The 27,284-nt window shown below is 42.7% G+C and overlaps 1 protein-coding gene across 2 annotated transcripts in view; it reads left to right on the forward strand.

The window, feature by feature from the left end:
• The window catches only part of RPA2 (replication protein A2), a 126,042-nt gene extending 99,293 nt beyond the window's left edge, over window positions 1-26,749 (forward strand). For both annotated transcript variants that reach the window (XM_077296599.1, XM_077296600.1), the window contains 3 exons: window positions 3,574-3,693; window positions 25,742-25,836; window positions 26,465-26,749. In XM_077296599.1, the coding sequence (XP_077152714.1) occupies window positions 3,574-3,693; window positions 25,742-25,836; window positions 26,465-26,549 (300 nt within the window). In that variant the 3' untranslated portion in view covers window positions 26,550-26,749. The remainder of the gene's footprint in view (window positions 1-3,573; window positions 3,694-25,741; window positions 25,837-26,464) is intronic.
• The last annotated feature ends 535 nt before the right edge of the window (window positions 26,750-27,284 follow it).

The following is a 27,284-nucleotide window of genomic DNA, read 5'->3' on the forward strand; positions in this document are numbered from 1 at the left end:
CCTGGGTCGCCTCAGAAAGACCTTTTTGAATCAGGGCTACCATCCAAGAACAATTGAAAATCAGATTACAAGAGCCACCAGAATATCAAGGAATCACCTGCTACATTACAAAACTAAAGAAGAAAATAACCGGGTGCCTCTAGTGGTCACCTACAATCCAAATCTGGAGGCGCTAAGGGGAGCTGCACGGAAATTACAACCTTTACTACAAAAAGATGCCCGATTACAATCCATTTTTCCAGACTCCCCACTACTGTGTTTTAGGCAGCCCCCAAATCTAAGAAGCATCATTGTCAGAAGCTCCCTGTCCTCTCCAACAGCTGCAGGTACCTTTCCCTGCAATCAGAAAAAATGTAAAACCTGTCCATTTATAATGACCACGGACAAGATAAAGATCCCCAATTCACACCAGGACTACAAGATACCAGGTACATTCAGCTGCATCACTTCTAATGTGGTGTACCTAATTATTTGTACTAAATGTCCAACTGGGGGTCTGTATGTGGGGGAGACAGGGCAGAAACTGAGAACAAGGATGAACTCTCATCGCCATACAATATAAAAAAAAAAAAAAAAAAAAAAAAAAAAAAAAAAAAAAAAGAAAAAAGAATGGATATACCTGTGGCAATACATTTCTGTCTCCCAAATCATAACATTATGGACATGAAATTACTTGTATTGAAAAGTAACTTCAGAACTCAGAGAGACAGAAGAGTCTGGGAGTATAAACTGATGACGACCTTTGACACTCTAAATGCAGGAATGAATGTGTCACACGGATTTATGTCTTTTTACATCAACTAGTGAACTTGCCCCTCAGACCATGTGGGGTCATCACAACAGAACGAGACCCTAATCACAGGACAATAAAACAATCCTTATCTAAGAATTGGCCCAATATTTATGGACGTAACTGTTTATCACCCATGGTAATTCTGCTTCATGTCACCTAGCTTATCCATGTTTTTTTTTCCCTTTTTTTTTTTTTTTTTTTTTCTCTATACTATGTTGTGCATAAATATGTGATTCTTCAGAATTTGTTTTAGTCTTTGCCTGATGAAGAGACGTATGTAGTCTCGAAAGCTTGCAATTTGTTACCATCTTTTCAGTTAGCCATTAAAAGGTATCAACCACTGAGGACTCTCAATTCTAAATATTTTTCTATCTACTGGCTAACACGGTACCAAGATATATTTCTTTCCTGTATGCTACATTTTTAAACTTCCTAAAATGCTAACAAAATAAAAGAAAATTTTATAAATGGTGCTGATGTAAAGCCGACATGAGGAAAATGTTATTTATTAATGGTTTGCTGTGGTATGACCATCTGGATTAAAGGGATAATCATTCTAATTTTGAAAATTGCTAATTTTTTAACATTTTTCTCAAATTTTTGATATTTTTTATAAATAAACACAACATATTGACCTAAATTTACCATTATCATAAAGTATAATGAGTCACGAAAAAATTATCTCAAAATCACAGGGATTTGTTGAAGCGTTGCAGAGTTATTACCACATAAAGTGACACTGGTCAGATTTCAAAAATTTGGCTCCGTCACTGAGGGGTTAAAGGGAACCTGTCACCCCCAAAATTGAAGATGAGATAAGCCCACCAGCATCAGGGGCTTATCTACAGCATTCTGTAATGCTGTAGATAAGCCACAATGTATCCTAAAAGATGAGAAAAAGAGGTTAGATTACAGGTCTGCGACTAAAAAGCTGTTTGATTATTTTCATCTAATTTCCATGTATTTTGGTGTGCTGAAAACGAAAAAAATATTTAAAAAAATCCTGGACGTCAGGATTTGCTACAAAATTCTAAATTTTCTTCAAATTCAGTATATTTTTCTCAAATTTTTATTTTTTTTTTCTTAGGGTTTTTTGAAAGTTAAAATTACTATTAATTGGGAAAAAAATTTTGAAACCGTGCTTAAGGAAATAGAAACAATGAATAATAACAATAAATATGCAGAGAGGGACTATGTGAAGCGAAAATGAATATATATATATACCTGAAGGAATAGAGCAGGCGATTGATATATGATGCACTGGAGGGCCCACGTAGAATGAATGGTAAAAAATCTATAACGAATGGTATATAAATAGATAATAATGAACCATACAGAGCAAGTGATGTGAGGAATATATCAAGTAAACACTAACCTATATTCTCAATATCAGTAGAATGCATATGGCCAATGATTAGATGATGTAACTCTGAGGATTCAGCGTGTGTCCTGTACTGAAATATAGTATCCTGCAGGCTGTTCCAATATGGTGACTGGAAGACACCGACGATACCAGATAAATGCAATTAGAACCCCAAAAAATGCTCAAAGATGTGGTGGGCACCTGTGGAACAATAATGCACCCAATGCAACACTACAGAAGCACCCACATGGGAGAAGTGGAGCACTGTACACCAGAGGTGTCAAACTGCATTCCTCGAGGGCCGCCAACAGGTCATGTTTTCAGGATTTCCTTCGCATTCCACAAGGTGCTGGAATCATTCTGTGCAGGTGATTAAATTATCACCTGTGCAATACAAGGAAATCCTGAAAACATGACCTGTTGGCGGCCCTCGAGGAATGCAGTTTGACACTTCTGCTGTACACCACACTGATGGATGCACAGGCGTGTGACTCACCAAAGGCAGGCAGACGCTGGGTGCAGAAGGCTGGAGGCTCAGCGGCAGGAGAGAGGCGGGCGTCTACAGACCAAGGAGGAAGAGCGCTACGTAGAGCCAGAGAGAGCCCCGGTGGTCTTCACGCCGCGGCGGCAGCGCAGGCGTACTTTGTCTGCCCAGAGTGACAAGGTGTACCCAATTGGGACAGTAGCTACACTCTCGAATGTTAAAACCTACCTAGTGTGAATAGTGGCAATTTTAATGCTTCTGTAGTCTGGCATCATTTAAAAAAAACTAGTCTGTTTTTAATCACGTAATGTCATAGATCTATTGTAGAAGAGAATTAACTGGGTAGCAAGCCCGGATTGATAATCTGCCCAACCTGGCATTTTCCCGCTGGGCCGCGATGTGTCTGTAATTGTAGAGGCATACAGGCCCCAATTAATCAGAGTTTTGGGATTGCTACATCCATTAGGTGGTGCTAGAGTTAAAGTCCTCTTCCTCTCTGAAGAGGCTTTCTGCACAAGAAAGTTTATTTTTTTTATTTAACACTTCCAATTGTGGAACTAATTATTATTCCAAGATCTATTGATTAAAATGTACTTTGTTCGTGAAACAACCCTTTTTAAATATGGCTCTCGTATATTACTATTTTAGTGTAATTGTAGTTATTTTTAAGCGGTTACATATAACTACCATATTTTTTTGGGAGTCTTCCTATTTGACCCCCATGTAGACATAAGCTTTCACTAACCTGCTAGCATACCAGACTTTCCTGACTGCGGTCTATAAGATGCACACAATTTTTAGAAAGAGATAATCTTGGTAAAAACTGTGTCTTATATTCAGAAAAAAAAATGTTTTAAAACATGCTTATTTGTTTTATTTGCTCTAATCTTGTGATGAATTGACATTACTAAATTTTCTCCCTTTTTAATGTAGCCTGGAGGTGGAGGATCTTCTATGGTCCTCAGTACACCTAGCCGAATGGGAAGTACTGAAAGAAGCTTCACAGGAGGAAATGATATACAGACAAATGGTCTGACACCACATCAGAGTCAGGTAAAAGCTTGTCAATCCGCTAATCTCTAAAGTTGGCCATAGTTGTAAAGACCACTTGCAACTAGCTAATGGTTACTGTATTAGTGGTCGTAACCATGGATACCTAAGGTCCTGCAATGCCTGCACATGACGAAAGAGACATGGTGAATCTGAAAAACTATACTACATTTCTAATTGTGGAGGTATTTGCTATTATTATTATTATTACTACTATTAATAATAGTAATTGTGGTGAAATATGTGTGTATATATATATATATATATATATATATATATATATATATATATATATATATATCTATGTGTGTAGTGACATGTCTAGGGTTATATGTGTGACTAGTGATAATGTAACATCTGTCCTGAAGGCAAGTCACACCTAGGTGTTAATAGGTACTTCCTTGGGAAGATTAGAAATTCTGTCTCCATATCTCACCAGGGGGTCTAGCTAGAGCCAAGAAGAAAAGTAACATTTGGCACCTCTTAGGTCTTGGAGGGGAGATGCTAAATGCGGCCTGAGGTGATCTATTCCTGAGAACCTTTTCACAAGTGTCTCAAAAGAGAAAATAATATATTCATTAGTAGAGCGGCCGTGGCCAATCAAACAGCCCGCAATTATGATATTGGCCTGAGGGGCCGGTCTAGAAACTGGACCTCAGACCAAAGTTATAAATTTAGGCTGCAGACAGAGAACTGTGTTCACATGTGTGGGCAGCCTGAGAAGCTGTTGTGATTTTGATACTGTTTTGCATAAGTTGTATGTCTTTTTATTATCATATTTTTATACCTTTTCTTATTGTAAGCACTGACCCTTTTGTTATTAAAGTATAAAACTTTAACAAGTTGAACCTTGAATGTTCTAAAGAATCCATAGCCTAAAGGTGTGTGAGCCTTATGAGTGATAGACATATATTTTTATTAGTATTATTATTATTAGTCCGGGACTCATCGCCCGTGTATTCGATGAGTGGTGGCAGCGCGTATGAGCGGGTGTGTGGCCTGGGTCGGTGTGTGATTTATGCTCCCATTACAGCATAGGACAGAGGTTGAATGCTGGACTGAGAGTGGGGAGATCGATTAACCCTTGCAGGCACAACCCCAAGTCACGTGTGAGAGCAGGCACGTGTCAAATAAGTGACACCACGGAGTAGGGATCCGTGACAGTAATAATAATAATATTACTAGATGGTGGCCCGATTCTAACGCATCGGGTATTCTAGAATATGTATGCAGTTTATTTATGAAGTTTTCAGAATAATGCAATTTATACACCGGATTTGGCCGGCCGGGCGCGACCAGTTAGCGAAGCGTGGTTCAAATTCCACGCTAATAGCAGCCTGACTGCGCCTGTTGCTGATTGGTCACGCCCGTCCAGCCTCGAACAATCAGTGAAACCAGGGCCGGCTCCAAGTTTTTGAGGGCCCCGGGCGAAAGAGTCTCACGCAGTATATAACACAGCCATGTAGTATATTGCCCAGCCACGTAATATATTGCACAGCCCACGCAGTATATAACACGGCCCACGCAGTATATAACACGGCCCACGCAGTATATAACACGGCCCACGCAGTATATAACACGGCCCACGCAGTATATAACACGGCCCACGCAGTATATAACACGGCCCACGCAGTATATAGCAATGTGGGCACCATATCCCTGATTTAAAAAAAATAATAATTAAAATAAAAAATAGTTATGTACTCAACTTCTGGCGGCCCCTGGATCCAGACGAGGCGTTAAGCGGGAAAGTCGCCGGAAGGTGAGTGTATAATGATTTTTTATTTTTTTTTATTATTTTTAACATTAGATCTTTTTACTATTGATGCTGCATAGGCAGCATCAATAGTAAAACAGTTGGTCACACAGGGTTAATAGCAGCGTTAACGGACTGCATTACACCGCGGTGTAACACATCCATTGACCCTGTGTGAGCGCTGACAGGAGGGGAGTATGGAGGGGGCACTGACAGAGAGTAGGAAGAGGCAAAAGCGACGCGGGATTTCCGAGACAGACAAACGGAAGTTATATATATATATATATATATATATATATATATATATATATATATATATATATATATATATATATATATATATATATATATACACACACACACACACACACACACACACACACACACACACACACACACACACACACACACACACACACACACACACACACACACACACACACACACACACACACACACACACACACACACACATATATATATATATATATATATATATATATACATACATACATACATACATACATACATACATACATACATACATACATACATACATATACATGATGGTGGCCCGATTCTAACGCATCGGGTATTCTAGAATATGCATGTCCACGTAGTATATTGCCCAGTGACATAGTATATTGCCCAGCCACATAGTATATTGCCCAGTGAAGTAAAATAAACATATACTCTCCTTCCGAAGTGCCGTTGAAGTCCTGGCGCCTGTGTGCGGTGCACGCGGCAGCTTCCGGTCCCAGGGTTGTTATGAGCGCAGGACCTGTGATGACGTCGCAGTCACATGACACTGACGTCATGGCAGGTCCTCGCGCAGGACCTGTGATGACATCGCGGTCACATGACCGTGACATCATGGCAGGTCCTTCTCGCATAGCATCCTTCGCACCGGAACCTGCCGCTTGCACTGCCGAGGACACCGTGCCACGTCGGAGGGTGAGAATAACCTTTTTTTTTTTATTATTTTTTATTATTATTATTTGTAACACAGATCTTTTTACTATTGATGCAGCATAGGCAGCATCAATAGTTAAAAGTTGGTCACACAGGGTTAATAGCTGCGTTAATGGAGTGCGTTACACCGCGGTCCATTAACGCTAGCATTAACCCTGTGTGAGCGCTGACTGGAGGGGAGTATGGAGCGGGCACTGACTGCGGGGAGGAAGGAGCGGCCATGTTGCCACCGGACTGTGCCCATCGCTGATTGGTCGTGGGCGTTTTGCCACGACCAATCAGCGACTTGGATTTCCATGACAGACAGAGGCCGCGACCAATGAATATCCATGACAGACAGACAGAAGGACAGACAGAAAGACGGAAGTGACCCTTAGACAATTATATAGTAGATTATTATTACATCCACTACTTATTGGTATAGGATTTTGGAGATTGGAATACCCCTTTAAAATCAAACTGCACTGTTCCAAATTTTGCACTGCAGAGTTTCCCAACATTTTATAGGAAGTTAACCCCTTAATCCCAATTGATGAACTATCCCGTCGAGTTGGGGTGGGCCCGTATGACCACCGACGGGATAGTATGTCATATGCGATTGGCCACGCTCGGTGGGGGGTGCGCGGCCGGGTGTCAGCTGAATATCGCATCAAACATGATCGCAGCGGTCCGGCGTTACAGGGAAGCATCGCGTAGGGAGGGGGCTCCCTGCCGACTTCCCTGAGACCCTCGGTACAAGGCAATGTGCTTACCTTGTACCGAGCGTCTCCACCCTGCAGGCCCCAGATTCAAAATGGCCGCGGGGCTACATCCGGGTCCTGCAGGGAGGTGGCTTACCAGCGCCTGCTCAGAGCAAGCGCTTGTAAGCACTCAGCCCTGCATTTCAGATAGCTGATCTGACACAGTGCTCTGCAGTGTCAGATCAGCGATCTGACCCTATAACATGATGCCCCCCCCCCCCGAGCAATGTTATAAAGTGAAAAAAAAAATATTCACATGTGTAAAAAAATATATATATTTCCCATAAATACACTTCTTTAAATAATAAAAAACAATAAAAGTACACATATTTAGTATCGCCGCGTCCTTAACAACCTCACCTATAAAACTGTCCCGCTACTTAACCCCTTCAGTGAATGCGGTAAGAAAAAGAGGCAAAAAACAATGCTTTATCATCATACCGCCGAACAAAAAGTGGAATAACACGTGATCAAAAAAACGGATATAAACAACCATGGTACCGCTGAAAACGTCATCTTGTCCCACAAAAAACGAGCTGCCATACAGCATCATCAGCAAAAAAATAAAAGTTATAGTCCTCCGAAAAAATCGATGCAAAAATAATTATTTTTTCTATAAAAGTTTTTTTATCATTTAAAAGCGCCAAAACATAAAAAAAATGATATAAATGAGGTATCGCTGTAATCGTACTGACCCGAAGAATAAAACTGCTTTATCAAGTTTACCAAACGTGGAACGGTATAAACGCCCCCCCCACAAAAGAAATTCATGAATAGCTGGTTTTTGGTCATTCTGCCTCACAAAAATCGGAATAAAAAGCGATCAAAAAATGTCAGGTGCCCGATAATGTTACCAATAAAAACGTCAACTCGTCCCGCAAAATAACAAGACCTCACATGACTCTATGAACCAAAATATGGAAAAATTATAGCGCTCAAAATGTGGAGACGCAAAAACTATTTTTTTCAATAAAAAGCGTCTTTTAGTGTGTGACAGCTGCCAATCATAAAAATCCGCTAAAAAAACGCTATAAATAGTAAATCAAACCCCCCTTCATCACCCCCTTAGTAAGGGAAAAATAATAAAATTAAAAAAATGTATTTATTTCCATTTTCCCATTAGGGCTAGGGTTAGGGGTAGGGTTAAGGCTAGGGTTAGGGGTAGGGTTAAGGCTAGGGTTAGGGGTAGGGTTAAGGCTAGGGTTAAGGATAGGGTTGGGGCTAGGGTTAGGGTTTGTTAGAATTGTGGGTTTCCACTGTTTAGGCACATCAGGGGCTCTCCAAACGCAACATGGCGTCCGATCTCAATTCCAGCTAATTCTGCATTGAAAAAGTAAAACAGTGTGCCTTCCCTTCCGAGTTCTCCCGTGTGCCCAAACAGGGGTTTACCCCAAGATATGGGGTATCGGCGTACTTGGGACAAATTGGACAACAACTTTTGGGGTCCAATTTCTCTTTTTACCCTTGGGAAAATTAAAAATTTGGGGGCAAAAAAAACCATGAATTTTTATTTTCTCGGCTCTGCGTTATAAACTGTAGTGAAACATTTGGCATTCAAAGTTCTCACAACACATCTAGATAAGTTCCTTGGGGGACTAGTTTCCAATATGGGGTCACTTGTGGGGGTTTCTACTGTTTAGGTACATTAGGGGCTCTGCAAACGCAATGTGACGCCGGCAGACCAATCCTTCTGAGTCTGCATTCCAAGTGGTGCTCCGTCCCATGCGAGCTCTGCCATGCGCCCAAACGGTGGTTCCCCCCCACATATGGGGTATCGGCGTACTCAGGACAAATTGAACAACTTTTTGGGGTCCAATTTATCCTGTTACCCTTAAGGAAAATACAAAACTGGGGGCTAAAAAATAATTTTTATTTTCACGGCTCTGCGTTACAAACTGTAGTGTGACACTTGGGGGTTCAAAGCTCTCACAACACATCTAGAGAAGTTCCTTAGGGGGTCTACTTTCCAAAATTGTCACTTGTGGGGGGTTTCAATGTTTAGGCACATCAGGGGCTCTCCAAATGCAACATGGCGTCCCATCTCAATTCCAGCCAATTTTGCATTGAAAAGTCAAATGGTGCTCCTTCTCTTCTGAGCTCTGCCATGCGCCCAAACAGTGGTTTATCACCACATATATGGAGTATCGGCGTACTCAGGACAAATTGTACAACAACTTTTGGGGTCCATTTTCTACTGTTACCCTTGGTAAAATAAAACAAACTGGAGCTGAATTAAATTTTTTGTGAAAAAAGTTAAATGTTCATTTTTATTTAAACATTCCAAAAATTCCTGTGAAACACCAGAAGGGTTAATAAACTTCTTGAATGTGTTTTTGAGCACCTTGAGGGGTGCAGTTTTTAGAATGGTGTCACACTTGGTTATTTTCTATCATATAGACCCCTCAAAAAGACTTCAAATGAGATGTGGTCCCTAAAAAAAAAAAAAAAAAATGATGTTTTTAAAAATGAAAAATTGCTGGTCAGCTTTTAACCCTTAACTCCCTAACAAAAAAAAATTGGTTCCAAAGTTGTGCTGATGTAATGTAGACATGTGGAAAAGTATTTTGTGTGACATATCTCTGTGATTTAAGGGCATAAAAATTAAAATTGGAAAATTGCGAAATGTTCAAAATTTTCGCCAAATTTCCGCTTTTCTCACAAATAAACGCAAGTCTTATCAGAGAAATTTTACCACTATCATGAAGTACAATATGTTACAAGAAAACAATGTCAGAATCATCAGGATCCGTTGAAGCGTTCGAGTTATAACCGGGTCATTCCATGTCAAGTGAACCAATGATTTTTACCTCTATAGTTTTAATTCTTTTGAGATTTTGTTATTTGGTAATAGTGTCAGAGAATGCAAAATGTCAAGAAAAAAAAAATTCTAGAAATTTTTTTTTTTTTAATTGATTTTCAAAGTTTGGAAAAAGTGCGAATTTCGGTGTTGCCTGCCTTTACATTTCTCCTCATAACTCAGGCTAGAAAAAAGATAGAGAAACCAAATAAACACCATTCTACTTAGAACTGTACAGGCTTTCGCCAGATATGTCACAAGAGTATCTTTAATAATATTTTACCCATGTGATAGCAAACGCAAAAATTCTTCTTAAACGGTTCATAAATGACATGTTTAGTGATATAGTAGAAAAAAATTGTTCCATCTGTAAATGGGTCGTAAAAATATTGGTTCTTTTAATCCTGTTTTTAACATATAATTAGGACGAGACTGTATTTAGAAAACCACACTTGAGGATATGATCAGGTTTTTTCTTTTGGCTTGCTCAGCATTTTCAACCTGAATGCATTGAACAAGTTGTGTTATGATGATTAAGATGTATTTATTTTGGCACTTCGGTATTTGTTTTTTGTGTTTCTTTATTGTTGCATATAAATGTTGAATGCAATAAGTTGTAATTTGAAAAGAAAAAAAGGAAGAACCTCACACAAACATAAAATCAGATGATTCAAGGCTTAAAAAAAAAAAAAAAAAAATTGATCCCAAGTTGAATTCCTGTACAAATATAAACAAGGACACAAGTAACACACATTCATGTTTTCACAATTTGATTTCTCCAAAACAAAATATAAAGAAACATAGTCTTGTGACATATCAAATGAAAGCCGGTACCGTTCTGAGAAAAATTATGCATCTCCCACCTATTTATCTTAATTCTAGCCTGAGATATGATACAAAAATGTAAAGCCATACCAAAAAAAGCGCTTTTTTGAAACTTTAGAAATCTGTAAAAAATTAACCGATGAAGATAAAAATTCAAAACTTTTCATTTGTAATTAACGAAAGTTGTACTTCATAAAAACAACAACAACAAAAAAATCTAAAGACGTCAGGTAAAAAAAATATTCATATTTGGATCACTTGATATGGAATGACCCAACCTCATAAAGGGACAGTGGTCAGAATTGTAAAAATTGGCCCGGTCATTAACGTGCAAACCACCCTTGGGGCTTAAGGGATTAAATGTGGTCATCGGATCTCATCTTTAATATCATGTTCACAATTGTATCCACTAATTTGTGGGGTTTGGATAGTTTCTGCTTTAATTTCTTTGCAGGAAGCCAGAACTGCTGTTTTGATGTAAACTGCCTTCCACCTTCATAGATCTGTTGCATGAGCATAGTCCAAATGTTATTTATAGGGTTGAGGTCAGGGGAAGATGGTGGCCACACCATGAGTTTCTTTCCTTTTTATTCCCATTGCAGCCAAGGACTCAGAGGTATTATTTGCAGAAAGAGATGGTGCATTGACGTGCATGAATATGATCTTGCTACGGCTAGCACTTTTTTTTTTTTTCTTCTTTGCACCGTGGAAAAAAGTGATCAGTCAGAAACTCTATACTTTGCAGAGGTCGTTTTCACACCTTCTTGGATCCTAAAGGGGGATCCCAGCTCTTTCTCCATGATTCTAGCTCAAAACATGACTGGCACCTCCTTGCTGACCTCCATAGCCTTGTTGGGACATCAACCATCCACTACTCCAGGGCCGGTGTCAGCACCTGGGCAAGTACCAGGGCCCTGAGCAGGGAGAGGGGCCCACTAGCCGTAGGGGATACCGGCGTGCTATGGGGCCCAGTGCGCTTGTGATACTTGCCTCTCCCAGTTCCACCGCTGCGGCATCTTTTGCGCCCTCTGCCTGAACAGTCACAGTGCAGAGAGGCAGAAGACGCCAATGCTGAGGAGTCTAAAGCAGAGCAGCGGCCAGCAAGGAGAGGTGAGTATTTCTTCTTTTTTTTTTTAATGTTTGGACTATTTTTTGGGGCCCATTACATATGGAGTAGTATATGGGGCCCATTACACATAAAGCAGTGTATGGGGGCCCATTACATATGGTGCATTTTATGGGGCTCATTATATATGTAGCATTACATGGGGCTCATTATACTGTATGGAGCAATAGATGGGGATCATTATGCTGTATAGGGATCATTATTCTGTATGGAGCAATATATGGGACTCATTATGCTGTATGGTGCACTGTGTGGTGCCCATAATACTGTATGGAGGACTATACTGTCTGGTTTCTGAGCTATTGATGTCACTCATGTAATGTAAGGAGTAAGTGAAATCTTTGGCATTGTAGTATACCTATATTTATCCGCTGTATCTGTGCATCATGAATTGTGACATGTGTTGAAAGGAGCCCATGAAAACCTGGAGCTGGCCCTGCACTACTCCATCCATTTGGACCATCCAGGCTTGCACTGCACTCAGCAGTAAACAAAACTGTCTAAAATGAGTCTTCATGTATGTCTGGGCACATTGCAACCATCTCTGCTTGTTAGCATTGTTTAAAGGTGGCTAAATAGTAGGTTTACACAACTACAAGCCTTAGAGGATCCAACACCTTGAGGTTTGCGGGACTTTATCTGCACAAACTGTGCTTTGTATGAGCCACAAATCTCTTCACGGAATGATGATCATGTTTAAAGGGAACCTGTCAGCAGGATTGTGCACAGTAACCTACAGACAGTGTCAGGTCGGTGCCATTATACTGATTACAATGATTCCTTGGTTGATGAAATTTGTCTTGTGGTTGTTGTTGAATCTTTAGTTTCTACAACCTCCCCCCCATGACCGCACCACGGAGATAGGGGATCCGCCCTTTCAAGGATCGTAAACCTACAGATAAAACTGTGATATCCAGATAAAACGGGTACCTCTCCCTTGCATCAGTTGGTTTCCTGTCCCTGACGAGGAACCTTCAGTTCGGCGGTACCTAGATGAAGTTCCGGATGAAGATGGTCCAGGCCCGACCAGTCCGGTTCAGACAGCTTGGAGGCCGTGGCTGGTGCAGTGCCCTGAAGCCGCCACCGCTGGGACTGAGGGGACTTGCAGGGAGAGCGCAGCCGCGGTACCAGATCTGGCTGCAGGACTTCTGGGTTTCAGGCCGGCGTATGTGCGAAGACACGCTGAAGCGTTCCTGATGATGTGGCTGGGGAGGTCAGTACAGAGGGAGGTACTTCCGGGGCAGACCGGAAGTAGGACTACGGACGCCGGGTGGCAGATGTAAAAAGGAAAAGTGTGGAGACGCTCCCTGCTGCAATCGGTCCCTGGCATGATGGAGGACAGCAAACCACAGTAGCCACCACAACCTAACAGGCAGGCTTCTGCAGGCAAGCGGAGCGGATATTCCAGCAGCCATTCCACGCAGCGCAGCAGAAAATCCGTCATGATGGCCAAATCTCCATCCTCAAAGAAGCTCCGTATTGGATCCCATTCCTCCTCCAGAACCGGTACCCGCGGCTGTGTTTGATTTGGTGAGTGATCTTCGTGAAAGATCACCTTGTAATTGGGGTTCCCTTCTCTTCTTTCATTATTTAGGTAAGGAAGAGATAGGGCAACATCTATACTTGGATTTTCTTAATGTGTAATGAAGAATTACCAGTCACCTGGGACAAGAGACTATGCCATTCCGGCATAGGACAAGTACTATGTGAAGAAACCCCAGACTTCGCCTCCGAGTTAAGATCAGTGATCAGATCGGAGATCGAAAGTGCCTTTAGCTCCCTCACACAGGGAGATAAGGTCAGAGAGCAGAAACTTGCCAAGTACCCCCAGTTTAAGTCCTCTAGCTCCAGTGATAAGACACTGATGTATCAGATTCTTCCTCATCCTTGGACGATGGAATGGGGGAGCGCCACTGTCTAGAGGAGGTAGATGGATCTTACTGCCTTAACCAAACTACTATGGGGGTGATCGACCCTTGCCCCGACAAAACAGTAAAGGACGTAATGTTTGGGGGGATTTGGCCAGAGAAAGCCAATAGCATTTCCCCTAAATGAAAACATTCAGGCCCTGATCAAAAAAGAGTGGGGGAAACCTGATAGGAAGAATTCATCAGTGCCATCCCTAAAAAAAAAAAAAAAAAAGTACCACTTCAAGTATGCGGCATCAACAACATGGGATAGAGCCCCGAAATTAGATGTCACGGTTGCCAATGCCTCTAAAAGATTTGCCCCTTATGGGAACCTTGAAAGGGTTTTTCTTAAAGGGGCATGGGAAACCTCAGGGGTAATCTTAGGCTTGCTATAGCAGCTACCTGTACCTCTAGATCCCTTATGATATGGATGGATCAGCTAGATAAACAACTCCGGGATGGGATACCCAGGAACAAAGTGCTAGAGTCCATCTCCTTGATACGGGGGGCAGCAGCTTTCTTCTTGGCGGATTCTTCAGCTGACTCAGTCAGATTAGCATCCAAGTCTGCAGCTCTCTCGAACGCAGCCCGCAGAGCACTTTGGCTCAAGTGCTGGCCTGGAGACTTGCAGACCAAATTAAAGTTATGCTCATTCCCATGTGAGGGGAAAGTTTTTGTTTGGAGAGACATTAGATGACATCCTTCAGAAGGCATGGGACAAGAAAACTGGGTTCCCTATCCTGGCCCCCCCATGAAACGGTCCTTTCGGAGTAGAAAATTCTTCCGTAGGAAGTAGATGGGATGAGGGGAAGAAGAAAGATAAGGGTTTCCTCTTCGGAAGCTCCTCCAGGGATAGGAAGCTCTCAAAGTGACTGTCTTTCACAGGTGGGGGGCAGACTATCCCATTTTCTTACGGCCGGAGAAAAAGATTTTGAACAGTCCCTGGATACTAAATCTTGCTGGGACAGGCCTTTGGATAGACTTCCATTGACTTCCTCCCCAGAAGATTGTCATGACTCCCCTACGGTCCTCTCTGCAGGGCGAGGTTTTGGACCTTTTTTAAGCAAGGCCTTCTCCAGGAAGTTCCCCCTCAAGAAAGGAGGGAGGGATTATACTCCACATTGTTCCTGGTAAACAAACCGGATGGGTCATGCCGGACAATCATAAACCTGAGGGGGTTGAACGGTTATGTAAAAACTCAAAAATTCAAGATAGTCAATTAAGTCCACCATCAAAATATTGTTTCCAAATTGCTTCATGACTTTTCTGGATCTGAGACGCATACTACCATGTCCTTATACACGAAGACTCTTAAGGTACCTTCACACATAACAATTTCGTTAACGATATCGTTGCAACGTCACGCTTTTTTGTGACGTAGCAACGATCCCCCTAATGATCTCGTTATGTGTGACAGCGACCAACGATCAGGCCCCTGCTGGGAGATCGTTGGTCGTAGGGAATGATCAGGACCTTTATTTGGTCGCTCATCACCAGCTGTCATCGCTGGATCGGCATGTGTGATGCCGATCCAGCGATGTGTTTACTTGTAACCAGGGTAAATATTGGGTTACTAAGCGCAGGGCCGCGCTTAGTAACCCGATATTTACCCTGGTTACCATTGTAAAAGTTAAAAAAAAAAAAAACTAACAAAAAAAACCCACTACATACTCACATTCCGATGTGTCACGTCCCCCGCCGTCAGCTTCCCGCACTAACTGTCAGTGCCGGCCGTAAAGAAGAGCACAGCGGTGACGTCACCGCTGTGCTCTGCTTTATGGCCGGCGCTGACACGGTCAGTGCGGGAAGCTGACGGGGGACGTGACAGACATCGGAATGTGAGTATGTAGTGTTTTTTTTTAACTTTTACAATGGTAACCAGGGTAAATATCGGGTTACTAAGCGCGGCCCTGCACTTAGTAACCCGATGGTTACCCGGGTGCTGCAGGGGGACTTCAGCATCGTTGAAGACAGTTTCAACGATGCCGAAGTCGTTCCCCTGATCGTTGGTCGCTGGAGAGAGCTGTCTGTTTGACAGCTCCCCAGCGACCACACAACGACTTACCAACGATCACGGCCAGGTCGTATCGCTGGTCGTGATCGTTGGTAAGTCGTTTAGTGTAACGGTACCCTTAGAGGTTTCTCAGAGTAGCAGTCTCCATAAAAGGAGATAAAGTGTTTCCAGTACAAAGCTCTTCCCTTTGGATTATCAATAGCCCCTCAATTATTTACCAAATTAGAGGCGGAGGCAATGGCGCACCTTAGAGAACAGAACATTTTGATAGTCCCTTATTTGGACGACCTTTTGGTAATGGGTAGCTCAGCTTTGCAGGAAACAGCTAAGCAGAGTAATGATTACCATAGTAGACCTGGGCTGGCTCTTAAACCTGAGAAAGTCAAGGCTCGAGCCAAAGATGGTACAAGAGTTTATAGGACTAATATTGGACTTTCGGAAGAAAGAATGCCACCTCCCAGTAGTGGAAAGGGGGAAGATTATAGACCAGGTATCAAAAGCCTCACAGAACCCATCCATTACTTTGGGGAAGGCCATGTCCCTGCTAGGTTCCCTTACTGCTTGTTTGCCAACAGTACATTGGACCCAGCTACACACCAGAGACCTCCAGTAGCAGATTTTAAAGAACCAAGCCTCATTAAAAGGTCACTTGGAGAGACGCATGACTGTCTTTGACCACTATTCGCTCAATAATTTGGTGGGGAGATATGAACAATCTATCCAAAGGGGTACCTTGGGTAACAAAGGTGTCCCGAGTAGTTAAAACCAACGCAAGCCCCACTGAATGGGGGTCTCACCTAGGTGACGAGGTTGCTCGGGATTTTGAGAGGCCTGGAGCCCGAGGTATCGTCCAACCAAAAAGAGCTATTGGCAGTAAGCTACGCCCTGTTAGAATTCCTGGATATTCTGCAAGGTCATCATGTACAAATTTTTTTCGGACAATCAGGTAGCAGTGGCATATTTAAAACATCGGGGCGGAACTAGGTCATGGGCCCTAATGGACATAACATCCCAAATTTTCAATTTGGCAGAAAACAATCTCCTATCCTTATCCTAACTGTTACCACGAAAGCTTATGGTAAAACCTGGAGGAAATTTCTATCCACCTCAGGGGTGAGAATCCAGGATGGGGTTCCAATTATGGCAATCCTGGAATTTCTGCAGAAGGGGTTGGAACATGGCCTGGCGACCAGCACCCTAAAGGTCCAAGTGGCAGCCCTTGGGGCCTTATATAATTAAGACACAGGCAATCCATGGGTAGAGCCATTTATTAGAGCCTCTGCAACATCTAGGCCCATTGTTAGCCATAAATTAGTGCCATGGGATCTATATCTAGCCCTATGAGTCCTACGGTCCTCCATTTGAGCCTCTGGATTCGGTCCCTCTCAAGGTTCTGTCACTTAAAACAGTCCTCCTTATGGCTTTAACATCAGCCAGGAGGGAAAGTGACATACAGGCCTTATCTTAGAGGATATCTTATCTTATCTTATCTTAGAGGATAGAGTTAATTTAAAACCTGACCACGCTTACTTGCCCAAGTTAGCATCTCGGTTCCACAGGTCCCAAGAGATAGTCATTTCCTTCCTTTTGTTCTAATCTCAAAAATAGGGTGGAACAAAAATTCCACACCTTAGATGATAGAAGATGTTTGGTTCAGTACCTAGAGTCCACCCAGGGGTGTAGGAAGGAAGGATCTCTGTATTCTTTCAGGGGCCTAAGAAGGGAGGACTCAAGACCTCCAAAAGTACCTTGGTGAGATGGATAAAAGATACAATAGCTTTGGCCTACTCATCTAGTGGGAATATCGCCCCTGAGGGCTCATTCTGCAAGAGCGGTGGCAACCTCATGGGCAGAAAGGTCAGAGGTATCAATAGAGCAGATCTGTAAGGCTGCCACTTGGTCATCACCTTCTACCTTTTTCAAGCACGATCGGCTGGACCTACCCTCTTCTTCTGATCTAACCTTTGAGAATAGGGTTCTTCAGGTTGTTGTCCCTCTCTAAATTTGCAGCCCTCTGTAATTCTCTTTGTGGAGCTGTCATGGGGGAAGGAGAAAGACAGTTACCGATAATGGGATTTCTCAGCCTATGACAGCACCCGTTTATTCCTTTCCGTCACGTGTGGTGAGCACGCTTTCACTGTTTGTGGTGTGATTTATGTATAGACACAACATGTTTTCTGATAAGCAGTATGATTAAGATATATAATTGTTGTCATTAACCTGGAGGTCCTCCTATGCTCTGTAAACCAACTGATGCGAGAGAGAGGTACCTACCGCCCTTTTATCTGTAGGTTTCCTGTCCCTGAAGGGCGGATCCCCTCTTTCCGTGGTGCTGTCATGGGCTCTGAGAACTCCTGTTACCGGTAAGTAACGGTCTTTCAGTTTTGAGTCAATGATATGCTTGTGTCCCGGGGCGGCTTGGGGTTCATGTGGTGTTCTGATTAGGTAATCATAATGCAGACTGCTGACAGGTCACTGATCCCTCAGTGACCTGCCTCCTAGTTTACATAACATTGTATATACAGTGGGGGAAAAAAGTATTGTCAGCCACCAATTGTGCAAGTTCTCCCACTTAAAAAGATGAGAGGCCTGTAATTGACAATATAGGTAGACCACAACTATGTGAGTCAAAATGAGATAACAAGTCCAAAAAATCACCTTGTCTGATTTGGCAAGATTTATTTTGCAAATTATGGTGGAAAATAAGTATTTGGTCATTAACAAAAGTTCATCTCAATATTTTGTTAAATATCCTTTGTTGACAATGACAGAGGTCAAACGTTTTCTGTAAGTCTTCACAAGGTTGGCACACACTGTTGGTGGTATGTTGGCCCATTCCTCCATGCAGATCTCCTCTAGAGCAGTGATGTTTTGGGCCAGTCGCTGGGCAACACAGACTTTCAACTCCCTCCAAAGGTTTTCTATGGGGTTGAGATCTGGAGACTGGCTAGGCCACTCCAGGACCTTCATATGCTTCTTACGAAGCCACTCCTTCATTGCCCTGGCGGTGTTCTTGGGATCATTATCATGCTAAAAGACCCATCCACGTTTCATCTTCAATGCCCTTGCTGATGGAAGGAGGTTTGCACTCAAAATCTCACGCTACATGGGCCCCATTCATTCTTTCATGTACACGGATTAGTTGTCCTGGTCCCTTTGCAGAGAAGCAGCCCCAAAGCATGATGTTGCCACCCCCATGCTTCACAGTAGGTATTGTGTTCTTTGGATGCAACTCTGCATTCTGTCTTCTCCAAACACGACGAGTTTTGTTTGTACCAGATAGTTCTACTATGGTTTCATCAGACCATATGACATTCTTCTAATACTCTTCTTGATAATCCAAATGCTCTCTTAACAAATTTCAGAAGGGCCTGGGCATGTACTGGCTTAAGCACGGGGACACCTCTGGCACAGTAGGATCAGAGTCCCTGGCGGCATAGTGTTACTGATGGTAGCCTTTGTTACATTGGGCCCAGCTCTATGCAGGTCATTCACCAGGTCCCCACGCCTCGTGTAGTTCTGGGATTTTTGCTCACCATTCTCACCATTCTTTTGAACCCACGGGGTGAGATCTTGCGTGGAGCCCCAGATTGAGGGAGATTATCAGTGATCTTGCATGTTTTCCATTTTTTTATTATTGCTCGCACAGTTGATTTCATCACACCAAGCTGCTTGCCTATTGCAAATTCAGTCTTCCCAACCTGGTGCAGGGCTACAATTTGTTTCTGGTGTCCTTCAACAGCTCTATGGTCTTCACCATAGTGGAGTTTGGAGTGTGACTGTTTGAGGTTGTGGACCAGTGTCTTTTATACTGATAAAAAGTTCAAACAGGTAATGAGTGGAGGACAAAGGAGCCGCTTAAAGAAGTTACAGGTATGTGAGAGCCAGAAATCTTGCATGTTTTAGGTGACCAAATCCTTATTTTCCACCATAATTTGCAAAACAAATCTTGCCAAATCAGATAGTGATTTTCTGGATTTGTTTTCTCATTTTGACTCTCATAGTTGTGGTCTACCTATGATGTCAATTATAGGCCTCTCTAATCTTTTTAAGTGGGAGAACTTGCACAATTGGTGGCTGACTAAATACTTTGTCCAGTTCACCACCTGACAGCACCATGGAGGACGTCCTTCTTACCCTCAGTGGGACAGGAAAAACCAGGGGTTAAAAGGACCCTCCCCTTACCACCCACCAGTGTTTTTCCTGTCCCACTGGGGATAGGAACGACGAGCGTGTCCTTGGACTGTGCTGTGCAGATGGTTAGGATCCCAGCCTTTCCCTTCCCACCGCAAGATATCTGAGGCTGATACCTGCGATGGGGGGAGTCCCTCAGCCAGCCCCAGTGTAGCGCTGCTCCTGGGATCGGATCCGCTTCCTCCTACTTGGGGGGCTCTTGGACCGGGCGCCATGCTGCTGAGAATCAGTTCCCGGTGGGGCCGGTGTAAGGCTACGTTCACACTAGCGTTGTGCGCCGCTGCGTCGGCGACGCAACGCACAACGCACGCAAAAACGCGGCAAAACGCACGCAAAAACGCTGCGTTTTGCGACGCATGCGTCGGTTTTTGCCAAAAATCGGACGCAAGAAAAATGCAACTTGTTGCGTTTTCTTGGTCCGACGCTTGCGGCAAAAAAGACGCATGTGTGGCACAACGCAACAAAAAAAAACGCATGCGTCCCCCATGTTAAGTATAGGGGGCGCATGACGCATGCGTCGCCGCTGCGTCGCCGACGCAAACCCGACGCACATTAGCTTAACGCTAATGTGAACGTAGCCTAAAAGCAGCCGCATCACTTCCGGCCGTGACGACCGCGTCATTTCCGGGCTTCAGTGTCTCTACGGGGCGGCAGAGGCTTCGTGGAGAGGCCCTTTGCAACACGGTCACGCCGCGTGGGGCGCGGTCAAGGATGAGCAGGATCAACCAGGTAAAGAAGCAGGAGGCGGAAAAGAGGCTAGTAGTGCCGAGGGACTTTAGGCTCCGTTTGCCTTTCAACCCAGAGGATATAAAAACTTGGGATGAAGTACCCAAGATAGACGTTCCAATTGGCCAAAGTGGCAAAGAAAACTGCTATCCCGTTCGAGGACTCATCTGGACTGAAGGAACCAATGGATCTTAAGGCAGATGGACTACTAAGGAGAGCCTGAGAGTCTTCCGCAGCGATAATTCGGGCCAACATTGCAGCAACATCTGTAGCCCGGTCCATGCATTTATGGATGGACGATGTGGAGGAACATCTCAAAGCAAAAACTTCCAGAGAGGTCATACTTAAGTCTCTGCCTTTGTTAAAGCTCGCGGCAGGATTCATGGCTGACGCATCAGCAGAGTCATTATCTAATGCGGCCAGAAGAGCAATCTGGCTAAAAACTTGGTCAGGGGATATCTAGTCAAAAAGTAAACTGTGCAATCCCATTCTCAGGGGGTAAAGTGTTTGTGCCAATTTTAGATGACGTACTAGAAAAGGCCTCAGATAAGAAAAAAGGGTTCCCTGAGGAGAATACGAGAAAGTACCAGCCCTTTAATAGATCACTTCCAGGGCAAAAACAGACTACAGAGGGAAAGGGAAGACAGGGAGGTGGAGCTATCCCAAAGGGGGGGGAGAGTAGAGACTCCATCTTCCGTGGTCCGGGCTCAGGAAAATTCAATAAATGACGCCATCAGAGTGGGAGGTCCGGTTAAAGGAGTTTCTAGGGGGTTGGCAGAAAATATCTCAGAATCCTTGGATTCTTCATACAATTGGCCAGGGTTACAAACTAGAGTTCACCAGCCTACCCCCAGAGAGTTTTAGTAACCAAATCCCATCCTCTACTAGACTCCCCTATGTGGATAGACATCCAGGAGCTACTAAAAATAGATGCATTCATTCCAGTTCTCGCTCCAGAGAGAAACAAGGGTCATTACTCAAGTCTCTTTTCAATAAAGAAACCATCAGTAGACTCCCGAACTATCATAAATCTCAAACCCCTGAACAAGTGGATAAAATACAAGAGATTCAAAATGGAGTCCATAAAAATCCACAATACACCTGATAGACAAGGACATGGTGATGTGCACTTTAGATTTGAAGAGTGCATACTACCATGTCCCAATTCACACTTCCTATCAGAAATATTTAAGATTCGCCATGATAAACCAGGGAATAATCCATCATTTTCAATTCCAGTGCCTCCCCTTCGGCCTTGCTTCAGGCCCCAGAATTTTTACCAAGCTGATGTTAGAAGTGGTGGCTTACTTAAGAAGCCACGGTATAACCATAGCACCATATTTGGACGATTTTTTGGTAGTGGTGAGATCCGAAAAACAACTCTGGATTGACTGACACTTCACAATCTCCATGCTGCAGGAGCTAGGGTGGATCATAAATTGGGAGAAATCAAATTTGGTCCCACAATCCAGAATAACATTTTTGGGAGTCATATTAGATTCCCACATCAGAACATCTTTTTTGCCTGAAGAAAGACAAACCACAATAATCAAAAATGTCTGCCGGTTCAGAAAGAATCCATCCTCTATAAGAGAAGCAATGAGGATTCTGGTTTTAATGACGGCTTGTATTCCCTGCGTGAAGTGGAGTCCATTTCACTTTCGAGGGTTGCAGAAGGAAGTTCTGAAGACCTGGGACAGAAGACATAGTTCCTTGGGCAAGAAGATGACTCTTTCTCTTTCTATGAAAAAAAGCACTAAATTGGTGGACCATCCCAGGAAACCTGAAAGTAGGTGTACCATGGGTTCTCTGTCCCTGTATCACCGTTACCACAGACGCCAGTCAATTCAGAGGGGGCGGACATATAGAAGGAAAATATTACCAAGGTCAATGGAATCCAGAGATGAAGTCCAGGTCATCAAATTTCAGAGAAATATACTCAATATGGAAAGTTCTTTACCAGGCTCGGTCAGAGATCAGAGGCAAACATGTGAAAGTACTGTCCAAAAATGTGACAGCAGTGGCGTTTCTAAAACACCAGGGAGGCCTGTTTAGCAAAAGTACTAAGACTAGCCCAAGTAGCGGCCCTGCAGATTTGTTCTGTTGAGGGCCCCCCCCTCTCTGCCTATGACGTAGCCATAGCTCAGGTTGAATGGGCTTAAAGAATGTTTGGGGGATCCTTCTCTTGAGCTTTATAAGCTAAGTCTATCGTAGTTTTTATCCACCTCGCGATAGTTGCCTTTGCTGATCTAGCCCGTTAGGCCCCCCATATTGTATAAACAGATTTTTGTCTCATCTCCAACGCTCAGTTGCCTTTAGATATTTTAGTACTGTGTCTCCAACGTCTAAATTATGATAGACCCCTTCTTTTGGATTTCTAGGATGCTGGCAGAACGAAGGAAAAATTACTTCTTGGTTCATATTTGTAGATGATACCACTTTGGGGAGGAAAGTTGGGTCAAGCCTCAGGACTATCCTATCATCAAAAATCTGTAGATATGGATCCTGTATAGATAGGGCCTGCATCTTCCCCAACCTCTTGGCTGATGTGATGGCTACAAGGAAAGCGGTTTTAAAAGAGAGGTTGGCTATATCCATGTCCTCTGACAGGAGATACTGAGGTTTACAGAGGGTATTAAGGACTAGGTTAAGGTCCCATGGTGGAGATTACTTTCTTACAAGGGGTCTCAATCTCTGTGTGGCCCTAGAAAACCTTGCTACCCAGGGATGTGCGACTAAAGAAAAGTCAAAGAAGACACTAAGGGCAGCAATCTGCACTTTTAAAGTACTAGGCCGAAGGCCCTTTTTAAAAGCCTAACTGGAGGAAGTCGAGGATTCTGCGAATGTCCAGACTTGAAGTGTCTACTGGGGCTCCTCCTGAAAAGGTACAAAATCGCCTCCAAATTTTATTGTAGATTGCCGCAGTCACCGGCTTTCTGCTTGCTTGTAGTGTTGTGATCACCTCATCCGACAGGCCTCTGCATCTCAGGGTCTGGTGTTCAGGGGATTTAGTGGAAAAAAGGTTCTGGCTTTTGCATTTGTCCTGGTGGCAAAGATCAACTTGCGGTACTCCCCAACGTCGGCACAAAATGTCAAACACTTCCGCATTCAATTCCCACTCCGTGGAATTTAACGGTTTCCTGCTCAAGAAATCTGTCACCTGGTTCTTGGCTCCCTCCAGGCGTACTGCCGAGATGGATTCGACAATTTTCTGCCCACCTGACTGGGGGGGGGGACCATGTGTGTGCCAGCAGGGGGGCATATTCATGATGGGGGGGGGGTGCTGGCACATGCAATATGCACTGCTCCCCTGTCGAGCAACTCAGTGCGGCTTCAGCACAGAGGTGATGGACAGCGGGTGCAGTGAATATTACATGAGGCTAATGAGCGGGAGCACAGGACCTCCTGCTGTCTCTGCAACCAGCCCACTCCAGCCCCCTGACACCACTCCAGAGCTGTCCCCCTCTACAGCACAGCACATAGATTCGGATTATAAGACACACCCCCCACTTTCCCCCAAAATTTGGGGGAACAAAAGTGCGTCTTATAATCCAAAAAATACGGTACATCTTTAGGACACTTAAATACAATTTGCATAATAATTTGGAAAGTGGTGTAGATTCTTGAACTTAAGAGTTGGAATGTTTACTGAAATAAAAAATCTTAATCTTGTTCATTTTTTTTCATATTTTTTGAGTTGTTTAAAAAACACTATTTTTTTAAAACTGGAACAGTTTCACAATGCTTTAAAAAAAAATTTCTCCACAATCTACTTCTAAGAAGTGACATGCTTTTTATTATTTTCAGCAGACATTTTTAGAGCCTTTTCAGGGAATAAAAAAAAAATGCTTTTTTATGAACAGCAAAGAGGATTCCCCAATTGAGATGAGTGTGAAGATTTTTTGGTATTTGGAGTTGATCCGCTTAAAAAAACAAACAAAACAAAAGAACTTTAGTGTGCACATACTCTTAAAGTTAAAGACCTAAAGAATGTGGCCAGTGTTTGCCCATTCTATGGATAAATGATAGAGGTATGTGCGCTTTTTTTTTATTTATTGTGCACGATATGCTAACTTTTACGGTCGTTACAAGGGGTCATTACTCAGAGTAATAATTCAAATCAGCCAATCCTCCCCTTTCAGCAAATCCTGTGACCCACATGCCCACGGTGAAGACTAAAAATTGGAACTGAATAAGCAGACACGTCTCTGGAACCAAAGGGTGGATTAAAAATAATAATAATAAAGAGCAGCAGCAGAAATACATTAGGAAGAAAACTGGCCACTTTTTGACCTTTTGGCAGGTCTTTATATTTCTGGCCTATCCTTGGGATTGTTCTTCAATATCTTATTGGTGGAAAGGGGGATGCCCGGCTTACCTGCCAAACAGTTGTTACCAGTGTCAGCGGACGCTGGAAGCTCTCAGTTGTGGAGATACAGATCATAGCTCCATCAACTCTATAGTGGCCTGTTACTTTACATCCAGCTCCCATTGATTCTAATAGGAGTGGATGTGCGGTACCTGGTCGCAGTCACTATACAATTGACAGACCTATTCAACCGAGTGCTTCCAGGCAGCAGCTGATCAAGGGGGATGCCTGTTGTCCCACCCCCTACCGATCAGCTATTGATGACCTGTCCTAAGGATAGACCATTAATAAGAAAGTCCTAGACAGTCATTTTAATTATTTAAGAATTCTGTTGAAATTAGAGCCATATAATCCACCGCTTATAAAAAGCTGAAATGTTTCTAAAACTGCCTTCATTTATGGATTTAATTTTGTGTTTCTGCATCACACGCTGGTTATACTTTTACACTAAACTTTGGGTAGCCGATAAATCTCAACCAGATCCCCAACTTCACGTTCAAGTAAGGTGCTTGGATTACTTGTATCGGCAACTCTTTGTTAGAACAGTTTTTCTGATTGATTACCTGTTCTGTGACACTATAAACTATCATGAAACAAAAAAACACTTTCTCTAATCTTTTAGATTTTGAATCTAATAAAAAGCTGCAAGGGAAATGAAGGCATGGGCTTCGAGGAATTGAAGGCAAGGCTTCATGGAATGAACGTTAATACCATTAAGTAAGTAAAATGAATATGAATACTTCATGACAACACGTGGCCATCCAATCATTTTTATGTTTTCAGACAAATCTTCCTAATTTACATTGACAGCAGGAGATTTGGGTTATAGTAGATTGTGTGACTACTATAGTCTGACATGACCTTTCAGCTATTGGAAAGTAGTGGTTTTCTTGTATAACAGGAGCCAGAAATTTACATAGGTATATTAGATCACAGCTCGCTTTTTTTCTGAAAATAGTTAGTTTTGTAACAGTCTCTAAATGTTAGAAGAGTCCTTTCACAATGAAGCAGATGACTGTGTGTGTCGTCCCCTCACCTTCTCTCCCAATGCTCATCCAGGCTATGTCTTTCCTATACGTTTTGGAGGTCTATTGCCATATAGTCATCTCTGCCCTGTATTGCGATGAAGGCTTCCAGTATAGTCAGCAGCCTTGACCAGCAGCTATCCAGCAGCCTGCTGGAATCATCTATGAATTTGTGTTCTAATATAATCACATGCCATATTTGATTCCTAGTAAGCAAACAGTGCTGTAAATGTGGTGGAGGCGGTGCTGGAAATTCTTTAATTATTTTGTGTGTTTGATGTTTCTTTTTAAATATTGCTTAATTAACTTTTTTCTTTCAGACAAGCTTTGGACTTCCTGAGCAATGAAGGCCACATTTATTCAACTGTGGATGATGACCATTATAAGTCAACAGATGGTGATTAATAAATTCAAGTTACGGATGGAGAATTAAGAAATTCTCAATTGGATAGCGGTGTTTACTTTAATAAGCTCTGCCTTTTTTGAAGCATAACAGACCCAGCCTTGTTCCCCCCCTGGGATTCAAGGAAACTTTGTTTTGAAATAGTTTTTAGGTAGACGAACAGTAGGGGTGCTTTTGTGGATATATATATATATATATATATATATATATATATATATATATATATATATATATATATATATATATATATATATATAGTTGTTTTTTTTTTGGGGGGGGGGGGAAGAATAACACAGTAAGGTAAATGCCCAACTACAACTGTGGACCAGTCACTTCTCCAACTCCTTTATTTGGTCAGGGGCAGTATTGGTAATGGAAAGCTTTACCTCTGTAAGAGAAAAAACAAATGCTTTTGAAAACCTCTTTAACCTATTTGGCAAAAGTGCTTTAAATGCTTGTAAATAGTTTGTCACTTATACAAATAAAAATTGTTACAATATATTGTACAAATGTTGTACTGGGCAAAATTAATGACACAGTGGATTTATATTTGGTACGATTGTTTTTGTTGATGATCAATCAACCATTTTGCTTTCACACAGCAGAATTTTGATCCATATTTTGCATCAGAATTTGAAAGTTAAAACTAGGAGTTGAGCTCAAAATGCAAGAATTTCTATTCTTTCGCTTTTTCCGCACTCCTTTTTCCCCTACATATATAGATGCAAACCACTGAC

This window comes from Ranitomeya variabilis, chromosome 3 (assembly GCF_051348905.1).
Source record: "Ranitomeya variabilis isolate aRanVar5 chromosome 3, aRanVar5.hap1, whole genome shotgun sequence".
NCBI lineage: Eukaryota > Metazoa > Chordata > Amphibia > Anura > Dendrobatidae > Ranitomeya > Ranitomeya variabilis.